This window comes from Penicillium malachiteum (genome assembly GCF_028827825.1).
Source record: "Penicillium malachiteum strain IBT 17515 chromosome Unknown utg000004l:1.0-4883003.0:1.0-4884900.0, whole genome shotgun sequence".
NCBI classification, from domain to species: Eukaryota; Fungi; Ascomycota; class Eurotiomycetes; order Eurotiales; family Aspergillaceae; genus Penicillium; species Penicillium malachiteum.
Genome location: NW_026643097.1, coordinates 2,535,539 through 2,549,255, shown reverse-complemented (window position 1 = coordinate 2,549,255; position 13,717 = coordinate 2,535,539). Strand labels below are relative to the sequence as shown.

Genomic DNA, 13,717 nt, shown 5'->3' with positions numbered 1-13,717 from the left:
TGCTGATTTAGATCAACTCCGCAGGAGGAGACTAACTACTAACAACACCATTGCTGGGCCGCCCCGCATTCAACCTCCGCTAAAACTACAGAGCGCGACACTCTCATCAACTCAGGAAGTCGCCATGACCAATAAGAAAGGGCAACAGGTAGGTCTTTCTGGGATTTATTTCTTCCCTATTGACTCAATTTGTATCATACTGATTATGTGTGCATAGGAAATGGTTCAAGTTGGTTCGTATTCCCCGCCACGGTTTCATTCAGGGTCCATAGCTAACATAGCTCAACTTGATTGCTGTTACAGACAATTCTGAGTATGTCCAGCCGATTATCTTCATACTTGACCATTTAATAGGCTAACTAATGGTCATTCAAGACGTGCAGAGTCTCCTTTCTGGTCTAGCCGATCCGTATCCCTGAATCAGTCATCCTCGAAGCTTTATGGTCAGAACACCGTGGTTGGGGCTTCATACTCCCATGCCAATATTCTACAGTCAGTCTTCCCTGTCTACAAGTCAGTGAATTATTCATAAGCTGATAATAAACTTTCTGACAGAGGCACATCGTCCCACTCCCGCCCCAGAACGCCCCCGAAGCCGTCCGCCACCAATGCGCCCTCGCATTTAGCTCACCGATCTGGAAACGTCGCCTCCCCTCCACGAGCACCATACGCCATCATGACCTCGGGTGTGGATGAGTGGAGTCATGATCCAACTGAAGACGATGAAGATGATAATGACGAAATTGTGTATGATGATGATGAGGACGAATTTGGGCTTCCAAGCCTGGCAAGCATGCGAAGGAAGAAGGGATCGTCTTCCAAAAAATCCAAGAATATAACTCCCAGTGGGAGTATAGGAGGGAATCCTGGTTCCCTTGGATTCGGACTCTCATCTAGCAACCGGCAACGAGCAAACAGTGCAGACATAGCCGAGGAACGGGGCACCCCCATGTATCCCACAGCGCGAAAGAGTGAGGGGAAGATTCTCCGTCCGCAGTATAAAGATATCCTGCAAGGTTCGAGTGCCATTGAAGAATTAATTACGTGGAAGAGGGATGGCTGACATTGCGACTTAGATCCTGCAAACGCGTTGAATCTTATCAGTCACACCGCGCCACCTACGAATGCGTCTCCCAAAGAAAGGGAAATCCATTCGAGTCGTATATCACGGATAAATAAGTTCAAGCGCATTCTCCAGGCCAGCACTGTCTCTCTCACTGAACTTCGGGACTTGGCCTGGTCTGGAGTGCCAGAGGAAGTCCGGCCCATGACGTGGAAGCTTTTACTTGGTTATCTACCTCCGAACAGTGAAAGACGAATCTCTACACTGGAGCGCAAACGCAAAGAATATCTGGATGGAGTCAGACAGGCATTCGAACGCGGAAGTGGGGCGGCTTCAAATCCACCAGCTTCGAGCACGGGGCGTGGCAGAGGTCTGGATGAGGCAGTATGGCATCAGATCAGTATTGATGTGCCACGAACAAGTCCTCATATTCCACTATATGGGTACGAGGCGACACAGCGATCCTTGGAGCGCATCCTGTATGTGTGGGCTATTCGTCATCCAGCCAGTGGTTACGTTCAAGGTATCAATGACTTGGTGACGCCATTCTGGCAAGTTTTCTTGGGAGAATACATCACAGATCTCAATGTTGAAGAGGGCATGGATCCGGGCCAGTTACCCCGTAGTGTGCTGGATGCGGTCGAAGCAGATACATTCTGGTGTCTGACCAAGCTCCTGGATGGAATTCAGGACAACTATATCTATGCACAACCAGGTATTCATCGACAAGTTCGTGCACTGCGTGACTTGACAAAGCGCATTGACTCGGCCCTGGCCAAACACCTCGAACAAGAGGGCGTCGAATTCATGCAGTTCAGTTTTCGTTGGATGAATTGTTTACTCATGCGGGAAATGAACATCAGGAACACAATACGCATGTGGGATACATACATGGTATGCACCATCCCTTTTGATCTGATCATATATGGTACTGATATTTCTCCTACTAGGCCGAGGAGCAGGGCTTCTCACGATTCCATCTTTACGTATGTGCTGCTTTCCTAGTCAAATGGACGGACCAATTGGTCAAGATGGACTTCCAGGTAAGTGATTGTCGCTTTTCTTTTTTGCATTGTACTATACACGATGAAGTTTTGAAGATTCTAATTATTGAGTAGGAGGTGATGATGTTCCTCCAAGCACTACCAACGAAAGATTGGACTGAAAAAGACATCGAGCTCTTATTGAGCGAAGCCTTCATCTGGCAAAGTCTGTTCCAAGATTCTGCCGCTCATCTTCGACCAGCTGGCGACTTGCCTCCTGAAAATGGTATCTTTTATTGATAGTAATCATAATTCGTCATTCCGGACTGCCCCGGGGAAGAGGGAGACCTTAGCACGATCAGTTGAAATGGATTCCCTTTTGGTTGAAGGCCCACAGCATTTTCAAAAATTCGTTCTCATCACACATTCTTGCGCGCTTGTCGGCCAGACAAGTTTCATCTTCCAAAACCTGGCGCACCTTTTCGCGCACCAACTCGCCAACCTTCCCGCGCTTCTTTCGCGGAGTTTTGGTGTTGAGTGCTTGCTGGAGACGAGCATTGGTCTCCTCTTTGAAGAAATCTGGGACATCATCATCGTCGTCCATTTCCATGACCTCGTCCGCTCCTTCCTCCATCTCTTGTTCTTGACCCATATCCATGGTGTCACCGTCGGCATCTTCAACGGGACCGTCCTCCACTGGGATATCGTGCTGGGCACACCAGGTCCGGTAATTCGCCTCCAGCAAAGTCATGACACTGGTGGTACCGAGGAAACTGGCTCGCAATGTCTTGTTCTTACGAACGAATGCAATGCGCAAGAGACCATCCCATTCCTCATAGTTGATTTGTGGTCGAGGGACCTTGGGAACCATGCGAATGACACTGGACTCGACCAAGGGTGGAGGTTTGAAGTTGTTTTTACCGACCTTCATAATGTGATCAATCTTCGCCCACATTTGCGCGTTGACAGAAAGTCGACTGTAGAGTTTGTCACCGGGCTTAGCAAACAGACGCAAAGCGAATTCACGTTGGAACCTAAATAAGGAACGTATGTCAGTATATCAACTAATAGATGCGTATTGCCCAACAGGAATTGGACTAATAGTAATAACTCACATGAGAACGCATGTGCGAGGAGCAGGCAGTGTAGCCAATAGCTTGAATGTAAGGGGAGAAGAAATCTATAAAACTGTCAGTAACATGAAGCATCCATGGAGTCTTGTGAGCAACAATGCATACCTGGTAGGGTGTGTTGCTAATGCAGACATCGAAGTATGGAAGTTCAGTCTTCATGACATCTCCAAGAATCACCTCCAGACGCTTCTGAGCAGGAGTACCCTGGAAACGCTTGGTGACTTCAGCCGCCATTCGAGGATCCAATTCCACCGCGATGACCTTCTTTGCTTGCTCCAAGATCTTTGCCGTCAAGTTTCCAGTTCCGGGACCGATTTCGAGGACGATATCACTTTGCTTGAGGTCGGCTTTGTTGACAATTCTATTAGAAAGAGTTATGATTAGAAAGATTTCCCCTATGAGTGAGCTAGCGCTGAGACTTACTGCTCTGCAATACCGGGGTTTTTCAAAACGTGTTGACCGATATCTGTGTTCATCTTGAAGATACTGTGAGCCGCCTGGGTCTTTGCGGCCGCATCAGCATGCGCATTATTGCGCTTCTGGGGCTTGACTTTGGGCATTTTGAAACGACAACAGTAATTCTCTGTCGTCAAGAACGTTCAATGTAGTTGAAAAGTCCAAATTCGGAGAAGAAGACCGAAGACTTAGAGCTGAGGGGAACGATGTCACTGTGGGCAACTTTTTTTTCTGCGATAAGATTATCGGCTCCGGATCTACTTTTCTACGGTGAAACCCGCCTTAATGCTTGTCTTCCTAACCCACATCTTCTAGCTCTCCGAGTCCATCATGGCGTCTGGACGCAAGGATTTTCTTAGCCAACAGGCTCCGGAGAACTATGTTGCCGGTCTGGGTCGTGGTGCGACCGGTTTCACCACGCGGTCTGACCTGGGACCTGCGCGCGAAGGCCCAACACCCGAGCAGATTCAAGCCGCTTTGACAAAGCGAGCTCAGCTTCTCGGAGCTGCTGCGCCCACTGCTTACGGAAATCAATCACGAGAAAAGGGAGGGAAAGAGGATAAAGCAGATGAGGAGGACGATGAGCGCTTCCAGGATCCAGATAATGAGACTGGACTCTTTGCCTATGGTCAGTTCGACCAGGAGGATGATGAGGCGGATCGCATCTACCAAGAGGTAGATGAGAAGATGGATAGACGTCGGAAGATTCGAAGGTTAGTTAAATTCCCCTCAACCTCATTACAAGTATCATCTTGTTCATCGGGCAAAGCCCCGGTTGTTTGGATAGAATACCGACGTGAATCGCTCGCCACCTACAGGGAAGCCCGAGAGCAACAAGAACGTGAAGACTACGAACGAAAGAACCCGAAGATTCAACAACAATTCGCCGACTTGAAGCGATCGCTCGCCGCAGTCTCAGAAGAAGATTGGGCCAACCTCCCCGAGGTCGGTGATTTGACCGGCAAGAACCGACGAGCCAAGCAGAACTTGCGACAACGATTCTACGCCGTGCCTGATAGCGTTATTGCGGGTGCCAGAGATTCAGCACAGTTTGATACCACCGTCGCCGAAGATGGAGCTCCGGCCGGTGACGAAGAGAGCGCTGATGGAACTATGACCAACTTCGCAGACATCGGTGCAGCGCGTGATAAGGTATTGAAAGTGAGGCTGGACCAGGCGGCGCTTGGATCAGGTGCTGAGAGTACCACCTCAGGCAGTGCGACTAGTATTGACCCTAAGGGTTATCTAACCAGCCTCACTCAGTCCGAGCTCAAGGCGGGAGAAGTCGAAGTTGGCGATATCAAGCGAGTTCGCGTTCTCCTGGAATCTGTCACCAAGACCAATCCCAAGCATGCTCCTGGATGGATTGCGCTTGCTCGTCTAGAAGAACTTGCAGGTCGTATCGTAGCGGCCAGGAATATCATTGCCAAGGGTTGTGAACTATGCCCGAAGAGCGAAGATGGATGGTTGGAGAACATTCGACTTAATGAAGGACACAACGCAAAGGTCATTGCAGCAAACGCTATCAAGAATAATGACCACTCCACCAGACTTTGGACTGAGGCTATGAAACTTGAAACCGATCTTCGAGCTAAGAAGAATGTACTGAGACAGGCTATTCTCCATATTCCTCAGTCAGTTCAGATTTGGAAGGAAGCTGTGAATCTGGAGGACGATCCCGCAGATGCACGTCTCCTTCTGGCTAAGGCCGTGGAGATGATTCCTCTTTCAGTGGAGCTATGGCTGGCCCTTGCTCGATTGGAGACCCCAGAGAATGCACAGAAGGTTTTGAACGCAGCCCGTAAAGCTGTTCCCGCTAGTCATGAAATCTGGATTGCTGCAGCTCGTCTCCAGGAGCAGATGGGTACTTTTGAAAAAATCAATGTTATGAAGCGTGCTATCCAATCTCTTGCTCGTGAAAACGCCATGTTAAAACGAGAGGAATGGATTTCAGAGGCCGAGCGATGCGAAGATGAAGGCGCTATTCTCACCTGTGGAGCCATCATCCGCGAAACACTTGGATGGGGACTCGATGAAGACGATGACCGCAAGGATATTTGGATGGACGATGCAAAGTCCAGTATTGCACGAGGCAAATATGAAACCGCACGAGCCATTTACGCATACGCCTTGCGAGTGTTCATTAACCGACGATCGATCTGGCTTGCTGCTGCTGATTTAGAGCGCAACCACGGTGACAAGGAAGCTCTATGGCAGGTGCTCGGAAAGGCCGTTGAGGCCTGTCCCCAAAGCGAGGAGCTCTGGCTACAACTCGCGAAAGAAAAATGGCAGTCTGGAGAAATCGACGATGCGCGACGAGTTCTTGGCCGAGCATTCAACCAGAACCCCAACAACGAAGATATTTGGCTTGCCGCCGTTAAGCTCGAGGCAGATGCTAAACAAACTGACCAAGCACGAGAACTGCTGGCCACTGCACGTTGTGAGGCCGGAACGGATCGTGTCTGGATGAAGAGTGTTGCATTTGAGCGGCAACTCGGCAACACGGACGACGCCTTGGACCTCGTCAACCAAGGATTGCAGCTATACCCCAAGGCTGACAAGCTTTGGATGATGAAGGGACAGATATACGAAGCACAGAAGAAGTTCCCACAGGCACGGGAGGCATATGGAACAGGAACTCGTGCGTGCTCAAAGTCCGTGGCATTGTGGCTACTCGCTTCTCGACTGGAAGAGCTCGCCGGTGCTGTTGTTCGTGCTCGATCAGTTCTTGATCGAGCTCGTTTGGCCGTTCCCAAGAGCGCTGAGCTCTGGACAGAGAGTGTGCGTGTGGAACGCCGAGCGAACAACATTGCTCAGGCTAAGGTTCTAATGGCTAAGGCGCTACAAGAGGTGCCTGCTTCAGGGTTACTCTGGAGTGAAAGCATCTGGCACCTTGAACCTCGCGCTCAGCGCAAGGCTCGTAGTCTGGAGGCTATTAAGAAGGTTGATAACGACCCGATCTTGTTTATCACTGTTGCGCGAATTTTCTGGGGCGAGCGACGATTGGAAAAGGCGATGACTTGGTTCGAGAAGGCGATCGTCTCAGATAGCGACTACGGTGATGGGTGGGCTTGGTACTACAAGTTCTTGATGCAACACGGTACAGAGGTTCGTTTTGCTTCCAGCCACAGTAAAAGATTCATCACAGGTACTAACATGTTGATTTTCCAGGACAAACGATCGGATGTGATCTCGAAGTGTATTTCGACAGAACCAAAGCACGGCGAGGCGTGGCAATCTATTGCTAAGGACCCGACCAACGCGTATAAGACATCGGATGAGATCTTGAAGATTGTTGCTAACATGATCAATTGAGTCTTCAATGTTTCCTTCGTTGTTAAAATTTTATCTATGATGTATTACTACGCGGCGTTCAATTCCAAGGTTGGGATCCTTCTATAATGGAGAAATGCATAGTTCAAGGGCGTTGCTATAACACACCCAATTCTACCACAACCCTTTCTTAGTAAAGCCAGCTCTGTCAAAATACTATTTCTAACTTGAGGTAGATATTATTATTACGATCTTCGGTATCTTTAAATCCATGTTAGATGGTGGTCTGATTCAGATGTAGTAGTAGTATGACCTAATCTTGAACTTGACTTGTCCTATAGGAAGTCGAATGGGTTCAAGTTAGTATCAAGCATTAATGTAATGCAACGCTTTTGGTATCCATTGCAAGAGTACATACAGAGTGATGTATCATGTTCTGGTTTAAGCCTGGTCACTTCCAAGGTTGTTCTTTACTCAATTTGTAGTAGTCGCTAGTATGCCGAATTAACCCTAGGCGCCTTTACTAGTAGAACCTGAATCAAGCATCATGATATGTAGTTCATCCATGGTAGCCTGAGGTTACACTATAAGGTTGAGAGCTAGTCCGAGATGTTATCAAGTTTGATAGAAAAGAACTACTAGTTTGGTACTACATATTGTACCTTGTAGTAGCAAGTCTAATTCAATCATCAATCAAATTCATATGGGTATCGAACAGGCTTAACACTCTACTTCCAGTAGATGCCATCACCATCGTTTCTGCTTTTCGATTTGTTAATAAAAAAAACTCGCCTCCCATCTTTATCCGCAGAAAGGCTACTGTACATCGCAGGTTCAGCACCGCCCACACAGAGGGGATGAAGAACAAGAATAAGAGAAGGGAAAAAAAGAGAAAGCACAAAGCAAAGAGCCGTGACCGAGGTCATGTCGACTATCTTTGAAGAACTCCATAACCCATGCTAATAGAAAGAGAAAGAGCCACACAGTGGCTCGGCGCAACAATCGTTGTGTTAATTCCCAGACGCCATTACCTTTCCCCGCCGCCGAAGACCGAGAACTGAGAAAGGAGAAGAAAGAAAAAGGGAGATGTGTGACTGGAAATGAGGGGAAGAGAAGGAAGATGTGGGGACAAGAAGAGTATAATCTGACAAGATGATGCCAGACCGAGATGAGGAAAGAGAGGAAGGTCAAGATGTGAGACAGAAAATGAGTTGTGAGTCAGTTCAAGCAGCCATAGATAAGCAGTCATCAAGCAGGGAGCCCAACTGATCTCGATCTGTAGTTGTTCCACCCTCCCAATCTGACAGGACCTCGTCGATATCATCAATATCCATTGGATCCTCATCAGCCATCTTGACCTCGACTGCTTCAGTAACGCCATTCTCTAGGCGATCATGCTTTTCAGTCTCCAGCTCATCTTCGAAATACCCACCCGTGATCTGATCAATAATCAGAGGCATATGACCTAGAACACCAGTGCCGAGTTCTAGAGTTAATCGCAAATCTCGAACACCAAGAGGTCTGCGAGTACTGGCTTCTCTGGCTTCAACTGGGAGCAAACCGGTAGCAGTATCCTTCACAATTTCTCCACGTGTGAAAGCCAGCTCTTCACGCTCCAGTTGCTGTCGGTACTTGCGCATCATCATTCCGTTAATCGTACCGGAGGGACCATTGGACCGAGTTCTTGAAAACACCGCAGAAAGAGCTTCTTTCACAAACGTTTCTGTTGCAATCGCCATGAATTCGGCGCATGGGAGTCCGGCACCGCCTGGGAGGGACTCTTCGTAACACATGGGGACCATACGGGCATAAATCGATTCAGCATCGGGGAATTCACCAGTTTCAGCAGCGAGGGGTTGCGCATATCGTTTTCGGATTTCCAATTCCCAATCTACATAAGTGGGCGCGATTGTTAGATCTTCCTGGGTATGGGAGTGCGCGAAGGGCGATGACGCAGTTCATATCTTGATGAGGGTGATGTTTCCTTACTAGTTTTGTTTAGCCCACCGGCGCTTGCTGGGACTTGACTTGGGAGCTTCATTTGTTTTGCTAAGTGATATAGCTCCAGTTCACTGGGTGTGACATCGTTGGGATCGCGCTAGAGGGATGCATTAGTTATTTACGTCCGCCTGGAAACGGATTTCTCCTCTCTCATACCTCTGGAATTCCTTTGAGTCGTCGACGATCTCTTGGGGGCAAATGCATAACCTCCGTCTTTAATCGTTGCTCCGCAGCGTCGCCGGAGACCGGCTTCGACACCACTGAGGGCTTATCGTTAGCTGAAACCCAGTTTGCGACACCATGATCGGGGAGGTCTCGCGTGAGGTTTCCGAGAATCGCGCAGACGAAATTATTATGTAGATGTTCAGTTTTGGGGTCGGCGCAGAGGATATGGTCGACTCGCGACGCGTATTCACTTTGGTTATAGTGACCTGATTCGGCAAGAGGTCAGGAGGTCAGCATGAAACAGTTCAATTCTAGGCCAGAAGGCAATCTCTGAGACAATAGAGGGATATGGTGGAGCCGAAATGATCCTATGCGCATTGTGATGAGGCTCATACCTAGTAGGAAGAAGGCGGTCGATTCCTTGTATTCAGCCCATTGATCTCCGATAGCGGCTTTGAGGTCCGTGTAGGCATGTTGTAAGTCGAGTCGCGGGACGGAGTTGAGAGCTCTGGACGACTTCACAGTTGTCGGGGCATTGGGTGTCGCACTCTTAGCCGGATTTGACCCCGAGTCGGTCCGACTCAAGGCGGCCGGATCGATCTGCATGGCTGGTGGACTCGCAGGGGTGCGACAAGGCGAAGCCGAAGGGCGGCAGGTATGGAGAGGGATTAGGCATTCATCAGATTGAGGCTAAAGATGAGGGGAGAAGTCGAAGAAGTCGGGATGGAAACTTGAGAAGAGATGATGGATTGATGAAGAAAAAGGATGGAAGGGTTGAAAGATGTAGGTTTCCGCCTTGGAGGTTCAAGTTCCCTCCCCGCCGGATACCACCTTCACTTCCCCGAAACAGCTATGTGGTCAACTGGAGAGGTGAAAGGTCGAGGTGAATTGAGGAGTTGATTTGGACTCGAATGGAAACTTGAGACTGTGAGAAGAACTGTGAAACATTCTTTTACTACCGACAAGTACCCTGAGGCCTTTTCCATGTCATGATAGTGACTACTATAGCTAGTATCAGCCAACTGGTGTCAATGTTCTATAGATACCACCAGTTGACAACATCCATAATTCATATAGACGACTACATAACTAGTCAAGCGCATTATATCCACGAACATTTTGAAGATCTAGTCATTGATATTATACTAGCTGCACCACATCTTCACTCAAAACTCCAAACAACTGGCCTATATCTGCAATGATTTCCATAATTTCTCGGGACAACTGACCAGTGACCAAAACTAAATGAAAAGGTCAGTAAATGATGGAATCTGCTTATTCAAGTCAATGGAATACATACTATAGGCATATAGCAAAGCGCAATCTTCGTCCGTGGTCAGTTGAGAAACCTCAGGGTCCTGACGATAGCGATAGATACGTCCCAGTAACCTGTCACGGGCATGATCTATACTGGGCAGAACATCGCTCAATGGATATTCAAGTTTCATGGATGATGCCATAACTAAGAAAGAAAAACATTAGCCTCAAAGAACCTATCATCAGAAAAAACTAACAAAGAAACGTCGTGACTAACCTGTCAAAAGATGGCTGATGCGAGCAGAGAGCTGTTGTCGCTCGCCAGCTGTATATTGAAGAAGAGTAATTTCCCCTTCTGTGACTGTATCACTTTTCATAAGTTCAAGGTTCATAGCATGAAACGCATTCACCATGCTTCGAGAACGCCGAATGATATCAGCATAAGGTCCATCATTAAAGGCACATCTAAGCTCGAACTCCGAGCGCGAAGCAGTGAGCAAAGACTCAAGTCGAGTTAAGAACCGCTCAAGCTCGAGTCTCTCTCGCGCAGTCATATAAACAATAGACCGGCCGCTTTTGGCCATGGTGGTGAGCGGATCACGTTTCCAGACAAGACCCAAGCGTAGCCAGAGAATACTCAGACCATCCTTCAAGCGACTTCTGGCACTAATAGGCCAGATGAGACGAGTGATGATGATACCCCAGATGCAGCCAGACAAAACAGCGACAACACGATGAAGGGCAATCTCGGTGATGATTGGGTTTTGACCTCCCTCGTCTTCATCGGCGTCTGCATCTTTCTGTGAGAGTGAATAAGCATAGAGGACAGAGAGATTGTAGGTCAGCATGATGAATCGTCCCATGGGACCATTGCCGCGAACAATGGTGATCCATGCGGTCCAAGTCGCCATCAACCATCCGAAAAATGCAAGACCAAAGACATTTCCACTGGTGGTATACCAGGCCAGTATTGCGCAAATAGCTCCAAGGCAAGTACCTAGGAAACGAGCATAGCCGGTCGTGTTAGAGGCGCCAATGGTCATGGAGCAAACCAACATGTAGGACAACAAGCCCCATTCACCTCGCCAATGCTGATAAATTGGCCGAATGGAAGGAAGGAAAGCAGGCAAGGCATAGAGAGCAGCACCGGCGCCGACTTTGATCGCATACTTGGTGTCATCTCGTCGGAAGAATTCGAGTGATTTCCAGAGCCGGTATCCTACTCGTTCCTTTACCGTTGTCTCGCTAGATGGACGTAAGCGAGCTCGTACAGCAGCTGTAATCCTATCTTCCGACCCTATGGTCCGTGAAAGCTGACGGAGTCGATTACTCTCGGCGCCATTGGATAATTCTGAAACGAAGTTAATACATACAATACGGTAAATAGCCTCTCCAGAACATAATGACTACTCACCAGGATCTGGGATATTCTGATTCATCCGCCAAAACTTCATCCAGGACCAGGACCGTCCATTAGGTCTTTCTTCGGTCTCAAGTTGCAGCTCATCCAAAATAGCCAACAGCTCATGAAGCTGCTCTCCAAACTCGAGAAGTGAAAAACTGAAATGGCCACAGCTAGCTGAAACCTCCTCCAAGTCCGCTTCAGCATCTGGGGTTTTTAGTTTCATAGCTTCTGTTTGTTCATAGAGTGATTTCAACGTCTTCTGTCTTGACGTGCGATACAGATCAAGAGCACGTTCAAGACTCGTATGAAGTCGATTGTTTACTGAGACCTTGTACGTCGGACCTGGACCGAATGGAATTTCGCTGAAGATTTCCTTCAAAGTAAAAGCCAACGATCGCTATCTCAAATATTAGAACTGATTGCATTGTTTCCATAGAATGAATAGTGCTTACCATAGATGGACCAAGATGAGATATAAAAATCGTGAATACATCAGCCGGAAGCAAAGGTTCTTTGTTACTTGGACCCGAACCAGACTCCTGTCCTGAGATATTGAGGCTCCCACCCGGCGATAGTTCTTCCTCTGGCCGTTCATCAATAGGCTCCAAGAAAGAAGAATCGGGATAGGACCACGAACGTTCGAGAGATGCAACATAGTCAGCATAAGGAGTAGGGACCTCGGTTGATAACCCAGACTCCCGTGCAATGGTCTCTCGGATCAAGCTGAATTGAAGCTCTGCGGCACTGCGCAGTCCTCCCATGTTATGGGTGATATCTTGGACCCAGCGAACAAGCTTCTTTTCCAACCGATATTCTTTCTCAGTGCCCGCCACGAAATGTTCTAGTTTGGCTTCGCGCACAAGGTTGTCAAGCTGAGAGTAAGCCTTACGATGCTTTGTTTCTGCGTCAATGAATTCCGCAGATTTCAACTCTTCTTCAGATCCAATTAAGAAAGCATGGGTGATGAGAGCTAGCATTGTTGCCAACGTATCAGTGACAGTAACCAGGTTAGCACGAAGCTTCCTCCGTGCTGATATAGGCACTATGAGGAATGATACTGCCATGGCCAAAATAACACCCATGATGACCATTTTAAGAACCTGGGAGATCTTTTCCAATGATAAATCACCGCTCTGCACGGAGCCTTCCTTGGTCAGGATGGTGATCGTGGAAAGCGCCGTGAGAGAGCAGGCGACGTTCACTAGTGGATCTCCGAGTCTCTGCTTCGTCCATCCAACAAAGCCAAGTCCACCACCTACAAAGACAATGAGTACCAATGCATGACCGAAAACTGGCATATCCAGCGTATCTTGAAAGAGATTTTCGAGCAACATGCTTGTAATGGAGAGGAAGGCCGAGTAACAGAAAGCAAGTAACGCGCAGATGGATGCTCGGTACATGCTTCCTATGGTTCTGGCCGGATGAAAATACACCGTCACAGTAGCTACCATGTGCTTTCCATCCTGGTGACCCAAAAAAGCGGAAATGATTGGTATAAATGTCGCCATGGAGCCGAGTAAATATGCTAAGCTGCACTTGAAAATGCCGATGTTCTGCTCGGAAGTACCGGTCTTATATATCCATGCCCACAGCTCTCGCGCCTGCGCGGAGATTTTCGTACAAAGTGTATCATGTCGTGTCTCTATTTCGTCAGACAGTAAGCCCTGTCTTTCTTCGGGATCGGTTTCGTCGTCGAATACTGCTTCGGTTTCTGGAGGATCGCGCAAGTTTACCAGGCCTTTAAGACGTTGACCCGTTCGTGGGAGGACGAAGGTCGCCTGACGTAGCTACACAAGTTATAAGTTTTCGATCTCGGGGATCTGGGGCGCTCACCTCAATGCTCTCGGTGAGCATGGGATCGGGACGCACCTTGGGCCGCAACACACGGCGGGAGCTACTTGGAGCTCCAAATGGTGACATCGTTGAGGCTCTTCTTACGCTCGGACTCGGCGCATACTCATTTTGAAGAACCCCATAGGCT

The 13,717-nt window shown here is 48.3% G+C and overlaps 5 protein-coding genes across 5 annotated transcripts; 2 read left to right on the top strand and 3 right to left on the bottom strand.

Moving 5' to 3' along the window:
• Positions 1-124: 124 nt before the first annotated feature.
• N7483_009061 (GTPase-activating protein GYP1) lies at positions 125-2,346 on the top strand (the record flags this gene model as incomplete). Its single annotated transcript, XM_057092488.1, has 8 exons — positions 125-148; positions 218-233; positions 304-313; positions 376-513; positions 556-1,016; positions 1,077-1,957; positions 2,014-2,106; positions 2,182-2,346. 8 exons carry the CDS (start codon positions 125-127, stop codon positions 2,344-2,346), a joined length of 1,788 nt encoding a protein of 595 aa, XP_056943662.1.
• Positions 2,347-2,404: 58 nt separating this feature from the next.
• On the bottom strand, positions 2,405-3,739 carry N7483_009060 (dimethyladenosine transferase; the record flags this gene model as incomplete). The annotated part of the gene is made up of 4 exons (XM_057092487.1): positions 2,405-3,080; positions 3,162-3,226; positions 3,285-3,540; positions 3,603-3,739. The coding sequence occupies 4 exons, from the start codon at positions 3,737-3,739 to the stop codon at positions 2,405-2,407; spliced, it is 1,134 nt and encodes a 377-aa protein (XP_056943661.1).
• Positions 3,740-3,965: 226 nt separating this feature from the next.
• Positions 3,966-6,950, top strand: N7483_009059 (U4/U6-U5 snRNP complex subunit PRP6; the record flags this gene model as incomplete). Its single annotated transcript, XM_057092486.1, has 1 exon — positions 3,966-6,950. One exon carries the CDS (start codon positions 3,966-3,968, stop codon positions 6,948-6,950), a length of 2,985 nt encoding a protein of 994 aa, XP_056943660.1.
• Positions 6,951-8,131: 1,181 nt separating this feature from the next.
• N7483_009058 (TADA1 family protein) lies at positions 8,132-9,680 on the bottom strand (the record flags this gene model as incomplete). The annotated part of the gene is made up of 4 exons (XM_057092485.1): positions 8,132-8,799; positions 8,898-9,006; positions 9,066-9,340; positions 9,470-9,680. The coding sequence occupies 4 exons, from the start codon at positions 9,678-9,680 to the stop codon at positions 8,132-8,134; spliced, it is 1,263 nt and encodes a 420-aa protein (XP_056943659.1).
• A 534-nt stretch (positions 9,681-10,214) lies between these two features.
• N7483_009057 (FUSC family protein) lies at positions 10,215-13,656 on the bottom strand (the record flags this gene model as incomplete). Its single annotated transcript, XM_057092484.1, has 6 exons — positions 10,215-10,315; positions 10,375-10,536; positions 10,609-11,682; positions 11,746-12,133; positions 12,189-13,523; positions 13,570-13,656. The coding sequence occupies 6 exons, from the start codon at positions 13,654-13,656 to the stop codon at positions 10,215-10,217; spliced, it is 3,147 nt and encodes a 1,048-aa protein (XP_056943658.1).
• Positions 13,657-13,717: the final 61 nt, after the last annotated feature.